The sequence below is a fragment of the Panthera uncia genome, chromosome X (genome assembly GCF_023721935.1).
Source record: "Panthera uncia isolate 11264 chromosome X, Puncia_PCG_1.0, whole genome shotgun sequence".
NCBI classification, from domain to species: Eukaryota; Metazoa; Chordata; class Mammalia; order Carnivora; family Felidae; genus Panthera; species Panthera uncia.
Window position 1 is genome coordinate 94,066,382 of NC_064817.1, and position 22,543 is coordinate 94,088,924.

Below are 22,543 nucleotides of genomic sequence, written 5' to 3' on the forward strand. Positions count from 1 at the left end.
ACGGTGCCCAGACTGCTCCTGCAAACACACCTGCCCGGGGAGATGTAGGATGGGCTTGCGGAGCCTGGGTGGAGGGCCCACGGCTACAGGCCCAGGCCGCCCGGGTCCCGGCAGGGAAGAAGAAGGTGAGTCACGGCGGCGGCTACGCAGACAGCCTGCGGCTTCGCGGCGCTGGGGGAGGGGCGGGGGGCGGGGGACCGGCCTCGATGGGAGCCTACGCTTCCGCCAACCAGAGGCCACGGCCTGGAACCATCGCCACCGCGGAGAGGGGGGGGTGGTGGTGGCCCCCGATATCAGATCCGGGAGATCTGCGACGCCCCGGCTCACAGACCCCGCTGCGGCGCCACAACCCAAACCTGGGGGACGGGGGGAGACATTTTGGGTGCACCGGCGAAACTCGTCCCCGGGGCCGGGGTCGTCCTGGCAACGAGAAGGGCTGTGTGTGCCAGTGTAAACAACCCGATCGGGCACCAGGTACACGGTCTCGGTTCCGCAGGAGCCCCTCCGCCACCCCAAGTCCGAGGGGACAAAGACCCAGGTCCTTTCTCAGCTGCGGACTTGAAATGACCGCACGCGAGGGCGGCGGGCCATAGGAAGGATTTCGCGGAAAGGTGCCGGGCAGCTGCGAGCTGGGGGCCGAGCGATGCCGGGCCCTGCACGCCTGGGGAGTGGGGGACAGGGGAGAGAGAGCGAGCCCAGCGCCGGCCTGGAAGGGGGTCTCGCCTCGCGGTGCCTCCGCAGGCGCCGGACCCTCCCGCTGGAAGGCCGCGCGGCCCGGTCTGGTCCGCCCGCGGGGCAGGCGCCGGACGCAACTTGGAGAGCACCAGATGCACACCCGGCTGCCGCTTCTCCGGGAGCTGTGAGTAGCCCCTTCCGAGTTTCCCTGCCAGTGCTCGGCTGTGCCCCAGCTCCTCGGGGCGACTGGGGCCCAGCCCCGCCCGGAAGCCCGCCGGTCCCTCCTTAGGGGCTGACGCCACCCGCTCCTGCACCTCTGCGGGGTCGGGCTTGCGCGCGGGGCGGGAGGACGGGGTGGCGGAGGAGAGGGTGGGTCTCTGTAACCCTGCCCCGGGCACGTGGGCACCTTCGGGGATGCGCCTGGCCTGCCGATGGTGGCTCAGGGACAGTGCTGCGTGAGAGCAGGTGTCCTCGCCTTTCGCTATGAATGGCATTGCCCATGCAACTGACTGACCCCGCACCACACGCAAAAACAATTGTAGAGAATTCACAACTTTATTGAAAATGTAAAAAGTGCCCTAAAATAGAGGGTCAGTGAATTTGACTTCTCTTTAATACATTCAGCACACATTTAATGAACTATTCGTTATGGCGACAGATACAGAAACTTGAATCTGGCTCAAAAACACCTCGGAAAAAAACTGTCACAGATCCCATTCTTTGGGAAAAGGATTAAAGAAGAGCCAAGGGTGGTACCGCACCAGGATGGGCCATAGGAGGACAGCCATAGCGAGGGAAAGGTGGAGGGCAGCCAAAGGGAAGGGAAAATGGAAGGTAGCCAGAGGGAAGGAAAAGTGGAGGGCAGCCATAGGGAGGGAAAGGTGGAAGGTAGCCATAGGGAAGGAAGGGTGGAGGGCAGCCATAGGGAGGGAAAGCTAGACAGAACCAAGGTTCAGGAAACAGGAACATAGGAGGAAAGGGTTGCATGGGCGGGCGAGGTGGCCCCGGCATCATTGGCTCCTGAAAAATCCACACAAAATTCAGCTGACGAATGAAGATGCCACGGTAGGGTCGACCCATGTTTATGATGGAAGGGGGGACCGTGGCCATGGGGGGCATGTTTCTGTGCCTCAGTGCCCTCCGCTGTCTTCTCAACTTGGCCCTCCTATTCTTAAACCAAACCTTCAATCAGAGAGAAAAAAGGATCGTTTTAGTATGTGGAGCATTGAATGTCATACATGAAAAAACAAAACAAAACAAAACAAAAAACCCAGCAGGCTACTCTCTACACCCTCAGGGTTTTAAACTGCACCAGGGAAGCTACTTCCTTGTTGCTAAATTATCCTAGGAAAGTTACCACCGAGGGGTCTCCCTTCAGCTCACCCTCAGACGGCACCCACTACGTGCCAGGCTGTGGCTTGGCTTATTGCTTTCACTCTGTCCTCCCACCTTGCGTATTATTTTTCCCCACCCTGGCAAACAGGTGTAGCTGAGGAATGGCACTCCGTCCCTGCTGTTACTCTTACACGTGCTGGGCTGTGTCCTGACAGCTGGCCCTCAGCTGTCCAGCTGCCACTGACTCCTAATCACTAGGCTAGTGTCACCCTGCTTGTGGGGAAGCTCAGCATAAAGTCCTGCTGCGGCGACAACCCCCAGTTTGCAAAGCCCATCTTCAATGTGCAGTAAATAATCCATAGGCACGTGTGGGATTTTGAAACCAAAGGTTTCTTTGAAGGATGACTAAAGGGTCATTCGTTTTCTGAAACCTCTTCATAGTTGAAAGGATGGTACTGTGAGCGAGGCTTGGGCTTGGAGGGCCCAGGAGCCTGTGGCTTGTCTTGCTGGGACACAAGTTAAGCTGAAGCACCGGACAGCACCTGGACGTTTTACACTTCGGGGGCAACGAAGGTTTAGCCTGACTAGGGCCACATTTACTCAAGTTCTCGAAATCTCTGCCCAGCCAACAGTTCGGGGGCAAAGAGGCACAGCACCGTTGTCCACTCTGCACCCTCCACCCTGCCCCACCCTCCAGACTTCCCTGGGCTCAGCACCCGGTCAGCGCCCTCTGCTCTGGCTACAGTTCCAGGACCCTGGACAGGAGCCGCTGCTGCCCAGCAGGGCAGGGCCCCCTAAGCCCCTCTCCTCAACCAGGAGAGCCCCATCCCATCCCTCCTTCTCCTTTCTTTTTTGAGTCGAAGCATAGCTGACAATACAATATTATAGTAGTTTCAGGTGGACGGCACAGTGATTCGTCATTCCTCTACCTTACAAAATGCTCACCACGATCAGTGTAATCACCATCATCACCATACAAAGTCATTGCTGTATTTTGACTATATTCCTTCTGCTGTACTTTTCATCCCCGGGACCGATTTACTACATGACTGGAACTTGGCGCCTCCTAATCCACTTCACTTGTTTTGCCCGTCCCTCTCCCCCTACCCCGCAACCTCCAGTTTCTCCTCTGTATTACAGTCTGCTTCTGTTTTATCTGTTCGGTTAAGATTCCACACATAAGTGAAATCATATGGTTTTCCTAAGGCAACAAGGCGAAACTGACACTTTAGGGAGACAGCTAAGCATGTGGGAGAGGAGTCACAAAATGGCTCCTCCCGCCTATCTGCCAGCTATGAACAGTACACAAAACAAAACAAAACAAGACACCTGTCCTTTGGACTCCACTGTCCTTTCCACATCGTATTAACGGAAATCCTTTGTATTTAATATTTGTAGACATTCCCAGTTGGCAAAGATTACTTGAGACTAAGGGCCTCTACTCTCTCTGTTGCCTCATTTTCCCTCTCCCAGCTTCGTAGTTACTTGGTCTTTCTGCTGCTTGAATATGAAAAGTCTAAAGAAACCAGTGCTGGGAGCTCCTTTTGGGGGATCCAAGTTTACCAGAGGCCAAGTCTACACAAGTGCAAAGCAGCCTAACTGAGGTGGGTTATCAAAACAACTCTTAACTGTATTCGCAAAATAGTCGAGGGGACACCCATTAAAATGTTCTTCACACAATCGCTTTATGTTCTCAGTTATATGTGGAATCTAAAAAAAAGCTCAACAAACTCATGGAGCAACATCGGGTCTGTGAGTGCTAGAAGGGTGGGTGGAGGAAGGGCCTAGAGTCGGTCACAAGGTAAAAATTGCCACTTTTGAGATAGACACGTACCAGGAAGATAATGTGACATAACGACTAGACTTAACACTGACACTGCCACGTGGCATGTATGGCAGTCAAGAGATTCAATTTTCTTAATGTTTTTTTATTTTTGAGAGAGAGCGCGAGCAGGCGAGGCCGGAGAGGCAGACAGAGAGGGAGACAGAGGATCCCAAGAGGGCTCCACGCTGACAGCGGCAAGCTGGGAGCCCCTTCCTGCTCTTGTGCCCCCTGTCTCTCCCTCTCTCAAAATAAATAAGTACACTTAAAAACAGAAAAAGAAGACCAAAATCTCAGGTGTTAGACATTCCTCGAAGGACCGTTCGCTAATGCGTTTGGTACTCTCACAAATTTGAACGTGAGTGATATCCCCAAATAATTCTCCCCTTACCCTCCACCTCGTTAGACTGGCTTCCCCCTTTGTTGAGCTGATGCAACCTTGTTTGAAATTGTTGTTTGGGTTTATTTTGTCTTGGACAGATTTCAAAGGTTGCGACTCCCCCCTCCCACGTCTACCATAATGCACAATCTACTCTTTAACTATGTTTTCAGGCTGACAGATCAAAGAATTCTGGAAAATTAAAGTGGAGGCCTGCCACTCTCCACACCCCTTTACCAAACACTTAAAAGCAATAGCTCCAAATTGGAATTGATTGAATTTAAAAATGTTGAAATAAAATAATTTTTTAATTAAAAAATAAAACTGCCTTACTCCAAATCCTAGAGTAACAAATCATAGATGTTAAAAAAACAAACAAAACACAAAACAAAACAAAACGAAAAGCAATTAAGCAGTGAAAATCAAAAACATTTTTGAAATTTTTAAATAAAATTTAAAAAATAAATCAAACGAATTTTATAATTAAAAAATAAAATTGCTTTAGTCCGGATCCTAGAGCAAAAGATCATATTCAAAAGGAAAACCACCACATAGGGCGCCTGGGTGGCTCAGTTGGTTAAGCATCCAGCTCTTGATTTCTGCTCAGGTCATTATCTCAGGGTTCGGGAAATTAAGTCCCCATGTCAGGCTCTGTGCTAACAACAGCTCAGCACCTGCTTGGGATTCTCTCTCTGCCCCTCTCCTGCTCGCACAGACTCTCTCTCTCTCTCTCAAAATAAATAAACTTAAAAAAGGAATATACGTGCAATATACTACATATTTTTTATATGTACATTTATATATTAAGTGTATTTCTACTTTAGATAAATATAAGCATTATTCTATGAATTAAATATATATCTTATATAATTTATATTTACTCCATTACACACATGTTTTTGTATTTATAATATATATAAAATACATATATAGTTATATTAGCACGTAAATATATATTGCACATAAAAATAAGTATACTATATTGTGACATATACTTATAAAAATATGTGTATTATAAGTCTAATTTAGTGACCTAAGAAAGTACATCCAGTAAGGTGTAGCTTAGACAAAGGTGTATATATATGTGTATGCAAGGGATACTATACTCTACCAATTTTTTCATTCCTTTAGGAAATCATGTTCCCTCTGGTAATGGGCAATTTCCAAAACCTGGGCTTTATGTATCCCACCTTCCCCTCCGCAAGACCCAAAAGTTCAACACTTATTTCCCAAATCTAAAAAAGGCAACAAAAACACAGAAACGTGAGAAAGTCTATGACCAAGGTGCCCCAAATCCTGAAACAGGTTTAAAATGGCTCCCAGCGAAATTGTTTTTTTCGGGTTTACTGACCTGCAGTCTGGCTACAGGCACATTCATGAATCTCGAAAGTTCCTGGCTGAGGGGAGAAAAATCGCAAAGATCAGTATATGGAGTTGGTGGTGAGTTAAAATACAGCATTTTTCATTCACCTTTTGAAAAACTGTTTTCGGGGAGATGTCAGTGACATTTTATGAACCAGTTTCTGCACTAGGAAAAGTCACGCCATTTCAGGATTTACAGTGAGGTTCAGTTGACAAAGAATTTAAGGGAAGCCAAGTCTTGGTGGGTAAAGGAGGCACAGTCCCCAAGAACACGTGACATTCTAATTCAGTTTCTTTTAGTGTTATCAACACCAAAATGAAAAAGAATCTGACTGAGGAACTATCTGTATGGACTTTCAGTCATTGCTCTTACCCAATTTATGGGTTAAATTAGAGCCCTAAGGGGCGCCTGGGTGGCTCAGTTGGTTGAGTGTCCGACTTTGGCTCAGGTCATGATCTCGAGGTCCCTGAGTTCCAGCCCCGTGTCCGGCTCTATGCTGACAGCTCAGAGCCCGGAGCCTGTTTCAGATTCTGTGTCTCCCTCTCTCTCTGACCCTCCCCCGTTCATGCTCTGTCTCAAAAATAAATAAACGTTAAAAAAAATTTTAATAAAAATAAAAAATGATAAATTAGAGCCCTAAAACAACATGCGTTCTCTCTCTCTCTCTCTCTCTCTCTGTCTCTCCCCTCCCCTCCCATCCCGTCCCCTCCCCCATCTCTCTTTATCTATCAGTAATGAACCCAGTTAAGAGTACATTCCCACTAGAGGCTAAAGGATGGCACAAACTGCTGTTTATTCCTTGGTCGTGCTTTGTTACGTTTTTCTATCACTAACTTCCCCCCTGCCATCCACCATCCACCCCCCAACACACACACACACTCTCCCCCCCACCCCCGCCCCCACTATTCTGTAAGGGGTAGCTTGAGGCTTCCTTTGAGGGCAGTTTTTCCTTCGGCACGATTTAATTTTAATTTTTTTTTCAATTTTATTATTTTTTCTTTTCTTTTTTTTTTTAAATGTTGATTTATATTTGAGGCAGCGCCACGCGCAAGCGTGGAAGGGGTGAACAGGGAGGGAGACAGAATCCAAAGCATTTCAGGCAAAGTCAGAGGTGGGGCTGGAATCCCAGAACGCTGAGAGATCTCTCGACCTGATGAAGTGGGACGCTCAACCACTGAGCCACCCGGGCGCCCGATTTACGGTTTTCTTAAGTAGGCTACGGGTCCAAAATGGGGCTTGAACTCACGACTCGAGATCAAAATTCATATGCTCTACGGACTGAGCCAGCCGCGCCCCTTTTCTTCTTTTTTAAATTTTAATTGATTTTTAAAGACCTCTAGCAAAGTTTAAGGGAATGCAGAACATTCACTACTCGAGACCGTTTTCCAGCGCACTATTTAAAAATATCAAAATCAGGGCAGGGCCGACTGGCGGGTTCGGTTGGAGGAGCCTGGGACTCTCGACGTCAAGGGTCATGAGTTCCAGCCCCACGTTGGGTGTATTTAAAATACATAAATTGGGATTACTTTAGTGAGTTGGGATTACCTCAAATACGTAAATAATTTTAAAATAACACTAAACTTTAAAAATAACACTACAAACCGGTGCAGAAATAATCCACAAGGAGCAGATTTATCACCATTTTAAGCAAAGGCGGGATCCTACTAGCCCGTTTGCTCCCGCGTCTCAGATTTCTCGCCCTCGCCCCCCCCCCCCCCCCCCCCCCGCTTCTAGTAGGATTTTCTAGGACTTTCTTCTATTAGCCGCAGCGGACAGTTTTCCAGCTCCAGATGTTCCCCTCCACCCGAACGTCCCCCTTGGTCCCCACCCGCAGAACCCTCAGCTCCCGCCTAAACCAAGGGAGGCGCGGGACCCGCAGCCTCGAGGGCCCGGTAGGTTTTACTTCAGCCACGAGGAGAGAGACACGTGACAAGCCTCCGCGCCACCCCCCTCCCCCCCTCGCCGCCGTCCCGCCCCCGCCGCCGCCCCCCCCCCGCGCCGCCCCCGCCAACCCCAGCCACTCCCCCCAAACCCGGGCACCCGCACCCAGCGCAGCGGCCCACTTACCGCGTGGTGGTGCTGGGATAGTGGGTGGTCTTGAACAAGCTCTCCAGCTGGCGCATCTGCTGGGGGGTGAACTTGATGAGGCGACCCACCGGCCACCTCCCTCCCCGAGCGGGACCCGGAGCCGGAGCCGCGGCCGGGGGCAACCGCCCCTCCGGCCTTGGCTCCTCCGGCTTCGGCTCCTCTGGCTTCGGCTCCTCAGGCTTCACATCGCGGGTTTTGCGACCCGCGGGCCACGGATATCCAGCGCGCACATCGCCGGCCCCCTCCTCGCCGTCACCGTCACCATGGTTGTCGTCCCCATGGCTGTCTCCTTCCTTCTTGATTTGTATGCCTGCCGCCTGCTGCTGAGGTGCGAACTCGGCCCCTGCTTCCTCAGCCGCTTGGTCTCTGGTAAGCGACATCCCCACTTGCTGGCTTTCTGCAAAAGAAGAAATCCAGAGACAGATATCAGCATCAGAGCCCGGGCTGTGGGGAGGAGACCAGGGGAGGCATCTGAGGGGTGGCCAGACCGCTCCCCTCGCCCAGGGACCCTTCATTTCTGGGACGTGGCGAAGACGCTTGTCCCGACGGGCACAGACCACGCAGCTCTTCCCGGTCCTCGTCGACTCCCAGGCTGGGGAAGCCCGTGACTTCGCTCTTGAATTGGTTGAAAGGATCCATAGTATCCCTCTGCCGTCCTGTGTGGATCTGCGTCTGGATCTGCTGGATCGCTGGGTCACACATGAAGCGGTGGCCTGCTGAGCTCCGGCTAGGCTGCCGTGCCGTCGAGTTCAGCTACCCAGCGTCCGGCTAGGCGCTTTATATATACCACCCTTTAGTGGGGGTTGGGCTCGCCGAGGTGCGCATGCGGCTGGGCTTGGGCACCAAGTGGGCGGGTGCTCCTGCCAAGAGGGCTGGGGTGGGGAGCACTTGCTCTAAGGCATCGGAGGGGACTATGGGTAACCAGAGCTGGCGGCTTCGGTTGTAACTTAGCTCGTGTCCCCCAAACTGGCGGCATGTCTCCCCCACTCCCGAGCAAGGGGCTGTGCTGCATTGTGTTTGCCCATTTCCGTAGGGTGAGAGACAGACCTCACCCTAGGTCTGGAGACCTGGCAGAAATGTTGGGACAATCTCTCTTGGGCCAGCCCCACCCCCACCCCCCAACCTCTGGACCTAGCAGCCGGTACAAAGCAGAGAACAGTCATCAAACGAATGCGATCAGCTCTGAGGTGGCACACTCTGAGTTTTTTCAGCGAGATGCTGAAGTCAGAGCCCGCCAAACTCCCGGGTACCCGGGAACAGGAGCTGGGGCTTGGGGTTGCTGATCGTGCCTGGTGCTCAGATGCACTATGCAAATAAAACCACACGTGCCCCTTGGGAAAGTCCGGTGCCTCCAGAATTTTAGTGATGAAGCTACATCTCGGTGCCTGCACAGTGCATTCGAGGCTGCTTAAAGTGCACAAAGCTCCTGCTTTTTTTTTTTTCTTGCAATTTTTCTTTTTCAAATATTTGTTTCTTAGTCTCATTGTATCTGCGTATCCTGAAACATTCCTACACAGCAGCTATGCCTCTGGCTATAGATTTCTCTATACAAGCATGCATGTCCCTCAAGGGTTGGGACCTTTTGCACGCGGGTAATTTCCCGCCGCCATTTCTCCCTTCCCTCAGCCTCTCGGTTTTTCTAGAAAGATCTTCCTGAGCCCTTGCTGAGGGAATAAATGAAGTTTACTTCTTTTGTTTTTAAGTTTATTTATTTTGAGAGAGAGCACAAGCGGGGCGGGAGGGACAGAGGATCTCAAGGGGGCTCTGTGCTGAAGGCAGAGAGCCTGATGGGGGGCTGGACCTCATGAACCCAGAGATCATGAAGTGAGCCAAAGCCAGATGCTTAACCGACTGAGCCACCCAGGCACCCCTAAATAAATTTCGTTTCTTGTTGGTTGTTTTTCTTTTTCTTTTCTTTTCTTTTTCTTTTCCTTATTTATTTATTTATTTTTCTTACGGCAGGGATACATTTTTATTGGTTGGAGAGTTGAATTTATGTAGGGTTTTGGTTTCTCCAGGTGAGTACAGAAAAGAGACAAGGGACAAGAGATTTGGGGTATAGCAAGGAATCCGTGATAAAGAGTGACTCTACATAGTTTTATATAGTTTGTCAAAACTCAACAAATGTAAGTTTGAGATTTGTGCATTCTTTGTATGTCACTTTTACATCAACAGAGGAAACCTGTAAGCAAATATTGTACTCCACTTAATGGTATGCATGCTTATTTCTTGTCAAATAAAAGGGAGCAGAGCAGATTGCGGGCTCTGTGGTTTTCCCCGCCAGAACTGTTTTATTGATGTTCCAAGACTCGTTAATATCCTAAAGATTGAAAACAGCTTCCCACAGTGGGCCTTATGCTCGACAACGTGCTCGATTTATCCCTCGTTTACCCCACGGCCATTCTCCTCACCCCCACTTGAATTCAGACACTCCATCATTTCTGTGGGTTCCTAAATGCATCACGGGCCCTAGTCACCTCACCCACTGAGTCTCAGGGATAAGTGCCCCTGCCTCATGCCCCTGGAGGATGGGTAAGAAACTAACTAAAAGAGGTTTGCGGACCAATTCGTCTTCAAAGAGGTGGTAAGGGATGCAAGGTGACTGCGTCCTCCTGACGACTTTAACCAGATGTTTCCTCCTCAGGGAGGCCCTTGTTGAATGCCGCAGGCACCTCCCCCGCCTCGGCTGGACACCCTATGCCCAGTTTCGACTTGAGATTAGTTATTGCGTGAGCGACCTACGAGGGCTTTCATTCTGTTTGTGCTGGACTAGCTGCGATTCTCCGTGACCGCTGAGGGGACGCGTTCTTTCGTGTCTCCCGTCCCCATGGAGCCTTCCCGCTGGCTCCATCCCAGTCCCTCCCGTGTCCCGAGACAACTATTGCCCTACCTTGGCATCAGTTGTGGTAGTATCTTCTTCAGTAACTTCACACTTTGCAAACCTTAACAACCGAATGGAGCCTCGTCCTAAGCAAAAATAGCCACGACTGGGGTTCGATGTGCCGGGTTTATGGCCGTGGGCGCTCTGGAGGCAGCCTGCCGGGATGTGCGTCGCGGCTTGCTCGCCCTGGCTAGCTGGCTAACCTGTTGAGTTGCTGAGTCTCACTGTCCTCAGGTGTCCTCATCCGTATAACGAGGACAGCAATAGCCACCACCTCACCAGGGTGCTGCGGGAGTAATTGAGGTGACAAAAATAAAATATTTCCAGTGGCCACACCACACTGTCTCACATTTCTGATTTCAGTCAATTTTGTGTTTCTTTATTCGCAAGGGTCCGTGAGAGAAGACAGGTGCTGGTTGTTCTCTGGCAGTTGACAACGAGGACAGAAAGTTTTCTTGTGACCGTCAGGTCTCCAGGGCTACCTGTCATTTGGGGTCTTTGTTTTTTTAACTCTTTTTTTCAGTCATCTCTCCACCCAACGTGGGGCTCGAGCCCATGGCCCTGAGAGCAAGAGTCACACTCCCCCAACTGAGCCAGCCAGGCGCCCCGCTGCATGTCTGTGTGTACCTACCTGGGCTCCAGTCACCAAACCTCGTGGCCTGCTGTGCTTACAGGGCCCCGTGGCAGGTAGTGTGGGCAGTGCCTCCAGCGCAGACTCAGCCTTTGTGCCCTGGCTTCTCCCAGTCTGAGCGGAGGGATCGGCCCACATGAGAGGAAGAAGCTGAAAATGATGGAGCCCCACCCCCACTAAGTTGCTCTGTGGCCCGGGTGAATCAGCTGACACCCCCGTGCCCCCCGTGCCGCATCTGTACGATGGGGATCACGATGGTACCCCCTCTCCTGAGCTGAGAAGTGTACAAGGTAATAGAAGTCAGGCCCACAGGACGGGCTCAGACGACCGGAGCTGATGCTGGAGGTAAGGGGTCAGGGCTGAGGGGGCTCAGGCTGTGCTTGGGCCCTCGCTGTGATCGAAGGTGCCGGACACGGAGCATAACCCCTGCCCCCGGGCGGATGTGCGAGCCTGTGGAGTGAACGTGGCCGTGCTTGCTCGTGCTGGTGACCTCACGTGAGTGCTGGCTGCGCACCGGGGCCTGGCTGACGAACCTTGCAGCTGTCCGCGGGGAGGGGAGGAGAGTGGGTCGAGGCATCACTGTTTCTTACTGAAGCAAGGCGACGGAGGCTTGGAGAGGTTGGGTGACCTTCCCAAGGCTATGCAGCTTGGTGGAAGTGGGCAAGGGTCCAAACCTCTGAAGACTGTTCCTGGCAGCCCCTGGTAGAAGCGGAGTTGGCTTTCGGGGAGTAGTGGGGCTTCCCTCACGTCTCAGCGTGAGCCAAAGTTTGGTAAATGCTAAGCAGGCTGGGCGCAGAACTGCAGTTAAAGGGGGGAGGAGAGGGGCGCCTGGGTGGCTCAGTCGGTTAAGCGACGGACTCTTGGTACCGGCTCAGGTCATGATGTCGTGGATGTGAGATCAAGCCCCATATGGGGCTCCGGCCCAGCGTGGCTCCTGCTCGGGATTCTCTGTCTCCGGCTCTCTGCCCCTACCCGACTCGTGCGTGCGTGCTCTCTAAATAAACAAACGTCCGTACAAACAAAGACAATAGGAGAGGGTATTAGGAGCAACCCCAGGAAGGAAGAAGTAGAAAGCTGATCTCAGGAAACCCGGACACAGCCAGGGTGGCTGTGGAGCGTGACCTCGAGAGGGAGCTAGCCTCTGATTCAAGGTCAGCTTTTTACCTACGGATGTCTGACTGCTTCCGCATCACTTGTTTAAAAGTCTACCTTTTGGGGCGCCTGGGTGGCTCAGTCGGTTAAGCATCCGACTTCGGCTCAGGTCAGAGCCTCCGTTTCCCCAACTGGAAATAGGGCAACTCTTCCTATTACTACCACTGTTTACTAAACTAGTGATGGTCAACTCACAGAATTCTTAGGAAGTCGGAATGAAGTATGGAAAAACAGTTTCCTTCCCTCTCCTTCCCTCCCTCCCTCTCTCTTCCTTCCTCCCTTCACCTGTTCTTCCCTCCCTAGATTCCTCCTTCCCTTTCTACCTCTCTGCCTTCTTCCCTGCCATCCTCTTCCCTCCTACCTCCTTCTCACCCTCCTCCCACTCTGTTCCCTATCCATCCCTCACCTCCCTCCATCTTCCCTACTTTCTCCTCCCTCTTCCCACTCCCTCCTTCCCTCCCTGTCTTTTCTCCCTCCTCCTTCCTTCCTTCTCTCCCTCCTCTTCCCTCCCTATTTCCCTCTCTATTGTGTGTGTGTGCACACGTTCGTGCATGTACCTCATGGCATTTAATTGTATAAATGTGTCTATGTACTAAAAACAAGCACCAAAGATATAAACAAGTCATGGAGAGAAAGAAAATACATGAGTTAAAATCACATATAATCTAGAACAAGGCAAATGTCACAGGTAAGTAATAAAGCAATATATGGAAGTGCAAAGAAGGCAGAATTTACTTCAGTACAAATATGAAAACAGTCGGAGGAGGTAGATTTTAAGATGACTCTTGAAGCGTGGGTAGAAGGTCTTCCTGGCCTTCCCCAAATAAATGCTTCTTCCTCAATAACAAAAGTGACACGTATTGGGCACTCGGCTGGTTCAGTTGGTAGGTCTTGGACTCTTGATCTCAGGGGTGTTAAGTTTGGGCCCCATGTTGGGCGTAGAGTTTACTCAAAATCACTAGGTATGGAAAGAGCCAAATGTCCATCGATGTATGAATGGATAAAGAAGATGTGGTATATATATTTACAATGGAGTATTACTTAGCAATCAAAAAAGAATGAAATCTTGCCATTTGCCACTACGTGGATGGAACTAGAGGGCATTATGCTAAGCGAAATTAGTCAGCCCAGGACAAATATCATGACTTCACTCATGAGGAATTTAAGATACAAAATAGATGAACATAAGGGAAGGGAGGCAAAAATAATATAAAAACAGGGAGGGGGACAAAACGTAAGAGACTCTTAAATATGGAGAACAAACAGAGGGTTGCTGGAGGGGGTGTGGGAGGGGGGATGGGCTAAATGGGTAAGGGGCACAAAGGAATCTACTCCTGAAATCATTGTTGCACTATATGCTGACTAACTTGGATGTAAATTAAAAAAATAGATACATAAATAATAAATCTTTAGGGGTGCCTGGGTGGCCCAGTTGGTTGAACGACTGACTCTTGATTTTGGCTCAGGTCTTGATCTCATGGTTGGTGAGATTGAGTACTATGTGAGGCTTGCGCTGAGAGTGGAGCTTGCTTAAGATTCTCTGTCTCCCTGTCCCTCTGCCCCTTCTCCGCTCATGCTCTCTCTCTCAAAATAAATAAATAGACATTTAAAAAATAATTAAATAAAAATAAAATATTTAAAAAAGGTAACACATTATTGTGATTTATATGGAAAGTATGAAGACACCAAAAATAAAACTTATTAAACTCGGCGCGCCTGGTGGCTCGGTCGGTTGAGCATCAGACTTTTGCTTTTGGCTCAGGTCATGATCTCGGGGTTTGTGGGATTGAGCCCCATGTCAGGCTCGGCGCTGACAGTATATGGAACCTGGTTGGGATTCTCTCTGTCTCTCCCCATCTCTCTGCCCTTTCCCTGCTCGGTCTCTCTCTCAAAATAAAGAATGAAAAATAGAAAAGCATATTAACCTCAACTATAACCCTGCCAAATATCCAAGGGTAATAATGAAAATGTTATTTTTCAGGTTGTTTTCCTATAATTTCTTTTCCAAGTACTACTGTATTCCACATTGTATCTGATATTCTGACATTTCATCACAAGCATTTCCTACATTTTTAAAAAGTTTGTATTTGTTTATTTTGAAAGAGAGAGAGAGCACACAAGCAGGGGAGGGGCAGAGAGAGAGGAAGAGAGGGAATCCCAAGCAGGCTCCGTGCTGTCAGCGCCTGACAAGGGGCTCAGACTCACGAACTGCGAGATCATGACCTGAGTGGAAACCAAGAGGTAGACGCTTAACCGAATGAGCCACCCAGGAGCCCCAGGCATTTCCCACATCTTAAAAAATATTGGAAATCTTAGTGGCCATTCACAACCTCACTCACAGGGACCGTGATTAGCTGCTAAGGGGTGTTCTTCCTACCCATGATTATACTGTAATTAACAGACAAGCCAGATAGCCTCCTGGTAAGGCCGCCATTCCCTACAGAGTAAAGAGATAACCAGAATTTCTTCCAGACCCTGCTAAGAATGACCAGGAAGTGGTTCAGACTGAGGCCAATGTTCAGGGGCTGATAGCAGCAATAGAAGAGGCTTTCCCTCCTAAGGTGAGTTGGCCTAAGGCTGGATATTTTGACACTGGAGTTAGGGAATAATCCACACATAGAACGCAACAGACGAGCAACAGATGTATGTTTAGTGAGGCTGAGTCTGATAGGTAGGGTCCAGCATAAAGTCCAAGTACCTGGGCCTCCTGCGGTCGCTTTTTTCCCCCCTTTTCCCCACAGAGAGTAGTTTATTGCTTTTAGAACAAAATAAAATGCTCTCAGAACTTGTCTTACTGAAGAAAATACTTTTAGAACTTTTTAAAACCTTCTAACACACTATTTTGTCAACTGATGAAGTAGGTACTTCGATGTAGAAAACGTGCCAGAGATTTGTGCCCAGGCAGCATGGCACAGCCCACAATCGTGTGGGCCCAGAGCTGTCCCACTGGATGCAGCTAACTGCTTGGAAGCACACTTTGTGGGGGCGCCTGGGGGGCGAAGTCGGTTGAGTGTCCGACTTCGGCTCAGGTCATGATCTCGCCGTTTGTGAGTTCCAGCCCCGCGACGGGCTGTGTGCTGACAGCTCAGAGCCTGGAGCCTGCTTTGGAATCTGTGTCTCTCTCTTCTCCCTGCCCCTCTCTCCCTCATGCGCTCTCTCTCTCTCTCTCTCAAAAATAAACATTAAAATTTTTTTTAAAAAGCAGGCGTTGCGCTTGCTGCCAGTGCACTGTCAGACCTGCAGTGTTCCTTCTCCCCCAGAACCCACTCCCGGGTCTTGCTCACTGCCCTGGGCCCTGCATTCCTGCACCAGACCCTGCCCAGGAGGCACAGGTGTGGGCAGATAGCTGGAGCTGCCAGACTGGCCCCCAAGTTAATCCAGGCAAGGAAAAACGGTGTGTTTCCTCCTCGGTTAGGTGGCCTCAGAGGCCCCTTCCACAATAGGCGTCACCATTTCTGGACACCCCTCTTCCAGGTAACATCTACTCGGCGGGCCAAAGCAGTAGGACGCCTGGGACGGAGAGGTCCCCCTCATTCACTGGCCTCTCTGTGGCAGGTGACTACATGTTGTGTGGGCGCGCGTCCTCGCCTGTGCAGCAGGCGGGGGGGGGGGGAGGCCCAGCCACTTTTGGGGCAACGTAGCCCCGGATCAGCGCACAAGAGCCTGGTGGTGTCTAAGGAAAGCCCCAAACCCTGAGCCCCGTGCTGCCCCTGAAGGCCCTAGCCTAGTAACACCCAAATAGGGCCTCACAACTACAACAAGTCTCACGGAGGAAAACAAGGCTTCCCGACACGTTGCAGCCATGACGGTCACCCTCAAGAGCTGATCTTGGCCTCCAGTCCTGGCCGAGGAGAAAAGGGACACCCCTGCGCCCCAACAGAGCCCCATGAGACAGAAGCCCTCTCCCGCTGCAGCTGTGGTTTTCTTTCGAAGTAGAGTTGACAATGTGGCGTTGTTTTCAGGTGTACAACATTGTGGTTCCGCAATTCTACACGTTTCGACATGCTCGCTGCGATAAGTGTGGCTACCGCCTGTCGCCGTGCAACGTTATCAAAACACTAATGACCATATGTCCCATGCTGTACTTTTATCCCTATGAAATCCTGAAGTATTTTATAACTGGAAGTTTGTACCTCTTAATCCCCTTCATCTATGGAACCCACGCCCCACCTACCTCCCCTCTGGCAACCACCATGTTGTTCCTAAGGGACCCAGGGTAAGCCACCCCAAAATATACCAAAATGGCATATTGATTATTTTGGATTGAAGCTGCTTTCTTTTTAAAAAAATGTTTATTTCTTTTGAGAGACAGCAAGAGCACAAGCAGGGGAGGGGCAGAGAGAGAGAGGGAGAGAGAGAATCTCAAGCTGGCTCCACGCTGTCAGTGCATAGCCCGATGTGGGGCTCGATCCCACAAACTGAGATAATGATCTGACCCAAAATCAAGAGTCGGGCACTTAACCAACTGAGCCACCGAGGCACCCCTATTTTTTCTTTTTAAGATATCTCTACGCCCAAGACAGGGCTCAAACTTGTGACCCCAATCACATGCTCTACCCACTGAGCCAGCCAGGTGCCCCTAAAGCTGCTTTATTTTTATTATTTTTAAAATTTTATATAGCCAATGTTTTTTATTTAAAAATTTTTTTAATGTTTTATTTTATTTTTGAGAGACAGAGAGAGACAGAGCACGAGCGGGGGGAGGAGCAGAGAGAGAGGGAGACACAGAATCTGAAGCAGGCTCCAGGCTCTGAGCTGTCAGCACAGAGCCTGATGCAGGGCTCGAACCCATGAACACGAGATCATGACCTGAGCCGAAGTCGGATGCTCAACCGACTGAGTCACCCAGGCGCCCCTAGTCAATGTTTATTTAGATTTAAATATTCATGTTTTCCATTGTTCTTCATTTCTTTTTTTTCATGTTTTTTAAAATTTTATTTTTTAAATTTATATCCAAGTTAGCATATAATGCAACAATGATTTCAGGAGTAGATTCCTTAGTTCCCCTTACCCATTTAGCCCATCCCCCCTCCCACAACCCCTCCCAGCAACCCTCTGTTTGTTCTCCATATTTAAGAGTCTGTTATGTTTTTCCCCCTCCCTGTTTGTATATTATTTTTGCCTCCCTTCCTTTATGTTTATCTGTTTTGTATCTTAAAGCCCTCATATGAATGAAGTCATATATTTGTCTTTTTCTCACTAATTTCACTTAACATATGAATGAAGTCATATATTTGTCTTTTTCTCACTAATTTCACTTAACATAATACCCTCCAGTTCCATCTCCGTAGTTGCAAATGGCAAGATTTCATTCTTTTTGATTGCTGAGTAATACTCTATTGTGTGTGTGTGTGTGTGTGTGTGTGTGTGTGTGTATATATATATATATATATATACCACATATTCTTTATCCATTCATCCATCGATGGGCATTTGGGCTCTTTCTATACTTTGGCTATTGTTGATGGTGCTGCTATAAACATGGGGGTGCATGTGTGCCTTCAAAACAGCACACCTGTATCCTTTGGATAAATACCTAGTAGTGCAATTGCATAGGGCAGATCTAGTTTTAATTTTTTGAGGACCCCTCATACTGTTTTCCAAAGTGGCTGCGCCAGTTTTCATTCCCACCAGCAATGCAACAGCATCCCTCTTTCTCCGCATCCTCGCCAACATCTGTTGTTGCCTGAGTTGTTAATGTTAGCCATCCTGACAGGTGTGAGGTGGTATCTTATTGTGGTTTTGATTTGTATTTCCCTGATGATGAGTGATGTGGAGCATTTTTTCATGTGTCAGTTGGCCATCTGGATGTCTTCTTTGGAAAAGTGTCTATTCATGTCTTTTGCCCATTTCTTCACTGGGTTATTTTTTTGGGGGGTGTTGAGTTTGATAAGTTCTTTATAGATTTTGGATACTAACCCTTTATCTGATATGTCATTTGCAAATATCTTCTCCCATTCCATCGGTTGCCTTTTAGTTTTGCTGATTGTTTCCCTCGCTGTGCGGAAGCTTTTTATTTGATGAGGTCCCAATAGTTCATTTTTGCTTTTGTTTCCCTTGCCTCCGGAGACGTGTTGAGTAAGAATTTGCTGCAGCCAAGGTCAAAGAGGTTTTTACCTGCTTTCTCTTCAAGGATTCTGATGGCTTCTTGTCTTACATTTAGGTCTCTCATCCATTTTGAGTTTATTTGTGTGTATGGTATAAGAAAGTGGTCCAGGTTAATTTTTCTGCATATTGCTGTCTAGTTTTTCCCAGCACCACTTGCTGAAGAGACTCTCTTTATTCCACTGGATATTCTTCCCTGCTTTGTCAAAGATTAGTTGGCCATACGTCTGTGGGTCCATTTCTGCGTTCTCTATCCTGTTGATCCATTGATCTGAGTGTCTGTTCTTGTGCCACTACCATACTGTCTTGATGATGACAGCTTTGTAATTCAACTTGAAGTCTGGGATTGTGATGACTCCTGATTTGGTTTTCCTTTTCAAGATTGCTTTGGCTACTTGGGGTCTTTTACAGTTCCACACCAATTTTAGGATTATTTGTTCTAGCTCTGTGAAGAATTCTGGTGTTATTTTGATAGGGATTGCATTGAATATGTAGATCGCTTTGGGTAGTATCGACATTGCAACAATATTTGTTCTTCCTATCCAGAAGCATGGAATCTTTTTCCATTTTTTTTGTGTGTCTTCTTCAATTTCTTTCATAAGCTTTCTGTAGTTTTCAGTGTATAGATTTTTCACCTCTTTGGTTAGGTTTATTCTTAGGTATTTTACAGTTTTCGGTGCAATTGTAAATGGGATCGATTCCTTGATTTCTCTTTCTGTTGCTACATTATTCGTGTATAGAAATGCAACCGATTTCTGTACATTGATTTTATATCCTGCGACTTTGCTGAATTCATGGATCAGTTCTAGCAGTTTTTTGGTGGAATTTTTTGAGTTTTCCATATATCATGTCATCTGGGAAGAGTGAAAGTCTGACCTCCTCCTGGCCGATCTGGATGCCTTTTATTCCTTTGTGTTGTCTGATTGCTGAGGCTAAGACTTCCAATACCGTGTTGAGTAACAGTGGCGAGAGTGGACATCCCTGTCTTGTTCCTGACCTTAGGGGGAAAGCTCTCAGTTTTTCCCCATTGAGGATATTAGCGTTGGGTCATTCATATATGGCTTTTATGATCTCGAGGTAGGATCCTTCTATTCCTACTTTCTTGAGGGTTTTTTATCAAGAAAGGATGCTGTATCTTGTCAAATGCTTTCTTTGCATCTGTTGAGAGGATCGTGTGGTTCTTGTCCTTTCTTTTTGATGTGATGAATCTCATTGATTTTTTTCCAGATATTGAACCAGCCCTGCATCCCAGGTATGAATCCCACTTGGTCGTGGTGAATAATTTTTTTTAATGTATTGTTGCATCCAGTTGGATAATATCTTGTTGAGGATTTTTGCATCCATGTTCATCAGGGAAATTGGTCTATAGTTCTCCTTTTTAGTGGGGTCTGTGTCTGGTTTTGGAATCAAGGTAATGCTGGCTTCATAGAAAGAGTATGGAAGTTTTCCTTCCATTTCAATTTTTGGGACAGCTTCAGGAGAATAGGTGCTAACTCTTCCTTAAATGTTTGGTAGAATTCCCCTGGAAAGCCATCTGGCCCTGGACTCTTTTTTTGGGGGGGAGATTTTTGATTACTGATTCAATTTCTTTACTGGTTATGGGTCTGTTCAAATTTTCTATTTCTTCCTGTTTCACTTTTGGTAGTTTATATGTTTCCAGGAATTTGTCTATTTCTTTCAGATTGCCCATTTTATTGGCGTATAATTGCTCATAATATTCTCTTTTTTTGTTTTTATTTCCACTGTGTTGGTTGTGATCTCTCCTCTTTTATTCTTGATTTTATTTATTTGGGTCCTTTCCTTTTCATTTTGACCAGTCTGGCTAGGGGTTTATCAATTTTGTTAATTCTTTCAAAGAACCAGCTCCTGGCTTCATTGATCTGTTCTACTGTTTTTTGTTGGTTTCGATAGCATTGATATCTGCTCTGATCTTTATTATTTCCTATCTTCTGCTGGTTTTGGGTTTTATTTGCTGTTCTTTTCCAAGTTCTTTAAGGTATAAGGTTAGGTTATGTATCTGAGAGCTTTCTTCCTTCTTTAGGAAGGCCTGGATTGCTATATACTTTCCTCTTATGACCACCTTTGTTGTATCCCAGAGGTTTGGGGCTGTGGTGTTAATATTTTCATTGGCTTCCATATACTTTTTAATTTCCTCTTTAACTTCTTGGTTAGCCCATTCATTCTTTACTAGGATGTTCTTTAGTCTCCAAGTATTTTTTACCTTTCCAAATTTTTTTCTTGTGGTTGATTTCGAATTTCATAGCGTGGTGGTCTGAAAATATGCACGGTATGATCTCGATCTTTTTGTACTTGTTGAGGGCTGATTTGTGTTCCTGCACCTGGTCTGTTCTGGAGAATGTTCCATGTGCACTGGAGAAGAATGTATATTCCACTGCTTTAGGATGAAATGTTCTGAATATATCTGTGAAATCCATCTGGTCCTGTGTGTCATTCAAAGCCATTGTGTCCTTGGTGATTTTCTGATTAGATGATCTGTCCATTGTTGTAAGTGGGGTGTTGAATTCCCCTACTATTATGGTATTCTTATCAGTGAATTTCTTTCTGTTTGCGATTAATTGATTTATATATTTGGGTGCTTTCACATTTGGAACATAAATGTTTACAATTGTTAGGTCTTCTTGGTGGATAGACCCCTTGATTATGATATAATGCCCTTCTGCATCTCTTGATACAGTCTTTATTTTAAAGTCTAGATTGTCTGATATAAGTATGGCTACTCCGGCTTTCTTTTGTTGACAATTAGCATGATAAATGGTTCTCCATCCCCTTGTAAAGCTACTTTAAATAGAGCCATTCAGGAAGGACATGCAGACCTTCCTCTGTCCCCTTGGAAGCAGGAAATAAGTCTCCCGTGTGAAAGGTACTTTCCCTATACCAGGAGGTAACAAGACATCCTTAGAACCATAGATGGGGAATTTACAGCTTAGTAAACTGCATAAACAACACTTGTTACTTTTTTACTAATTTTCTGCCCCACCCAAATTCTGTTTAGAATTCCTTACAAATTGAATCTTCCAAACACAGTTTCTTGGTCCTGTCCACTACTCACAGATTTTTTTTTCTCTTTATCTAAAGTGTATAAAAACTACCTGCTTTGGTCATTTCTTTGGGTCTCAATTTCACTATTGGGCTCTGTGCACATGTCATAAAACTTTTAGTTTTTTTTCTCCTGTGAATCTCTCTCCAGTAAATTTAAATCTTAGTCCAGCTGGAAGACCTTGAAGGATGGAAAACAGTTTTCTCTCCCTTTAGCAGTAACCTTGGGCTTAGCACTCTGTGCTGATAGCTCAGAGCCTGGAACCTGCTTCAGATTCTGTCTCTCTCTCTCTCTCTCTCTGCCCCTCCCCTGCTGGTGCAGTCTTTCTCTCTCTCTGTCTCAAAAAGAAATAAAAACATTAAATTTTTTTTTAAAAAACATTGGACTTAGCAATATTTTTCAGGATCAGTGTCCTTAGGCAAGGTAAAACAAAAACAAAAATGGACTATGAGATTACATTAACATAAGCTTTTGCACAATTATGGAAACCATCCTACTGTTGTTTCTTTTTTTTTAAATTTTTTAATGTTTATTATTTTTGAGAGAGAAAGAGAGACAGAGAGCAAGCAGGGGAGGGGCAGAGAGAGGGAGACCTAGAATCAGAAGCAGGCTCCAGGCTCTGAGCTGTCAGCATAGAGCCTGGCAGGGCTCGAAATCACAGACTGCGAGATTATGACCTGAGCCGAAGTTAGCCGCTCAACTGACTGAGCCACCCAGGCGCCCCAATCCTACTGTTGTTTCTAAGTATCTGGTAAAGAGGTATAGACAGAGGCAGGCCTCAATTTTAGTTTTCTGGAATTCTTTCATAAGTCAGCTGGAAAACATTGTTAACATAGCAAGGTGTGCATTATAGTGGAGATGGGGGGGTTGCAACCTCTGAGATATGTCAATAATATGAAACAAAGTAAAATAATTCCTTTTATTAATATTTTATTTCATTTTTAAAAGTAATCTCTACACCCAACCTCGGGCTCCAACTTTTGACGCCAATATCAACAGTCATATACTCTACCAACTGAGCCAGGCAGGTGCCCCTAAAAAAACAATTTCTAAC

At 47.5% G+C, this 22,543-nt stretch overlaps 1 protein-coding gene, 1 long non-coding RNA gene and 1 other non-coding gene across 3 annotated transcripts; 1 reads left to right on the forward strand and 2 right to left on the reverse strand.

Annotated features, from left to right (window-relative positions):
- Nucleotides 1-370: 370 nt before the first annotated feature.
- On the forward strand, nucleotides 371-3,690 carry LOC125932277 (uncharacterized). Its single transcript, XR_007460568.1, has 2 exons — nucleotides 371-859; nucleotides 3,484-3,690. It is a non-coding gene; the product is annotated as an uncharacterized LOC125932277 (long non-coding RNA).
- Nucleotides 878-8,537, reverse strand: LOC125932259 (rhox homeobox family member 2-like). The gene is made up of 4 exons (XM_049644787.1): nucleotides 8,220-8,537; nucleotides 7,642-8,059; nucleotides 5,563-5,608; nucleotides 878-1,857 (listed from the first exon to the last, which is right to left on the reverse strand). Exons 1-4 carry the CDS (start codon nucleotides 8,362-8,364, stop codon nucleotides 1,408-1,410), a joined length of 1,059 nt encoding a protein of 352 aa, XP_049500744.1. The 5' UTR covers nucleotides 8,365-8,537; the 3' UTR covers nucleotides 878-1,407.
- Nucleotides 8,538-16,083: 7,546 nt separating this feature from the next.
- LOC125932476 (small Cajal body-specific RNA 20) lies at nucleotides 16,084-16,226 on the reverse strand. Its single transcript, XR_007460637.1, has one exon. It is a non-coding gene; the product is annotated as a small Cajal body-specific RNA 20 (non-coding RNA).
- Nucleotides 16,227-22,543: the final 6,317 nt, after the last annotated feature.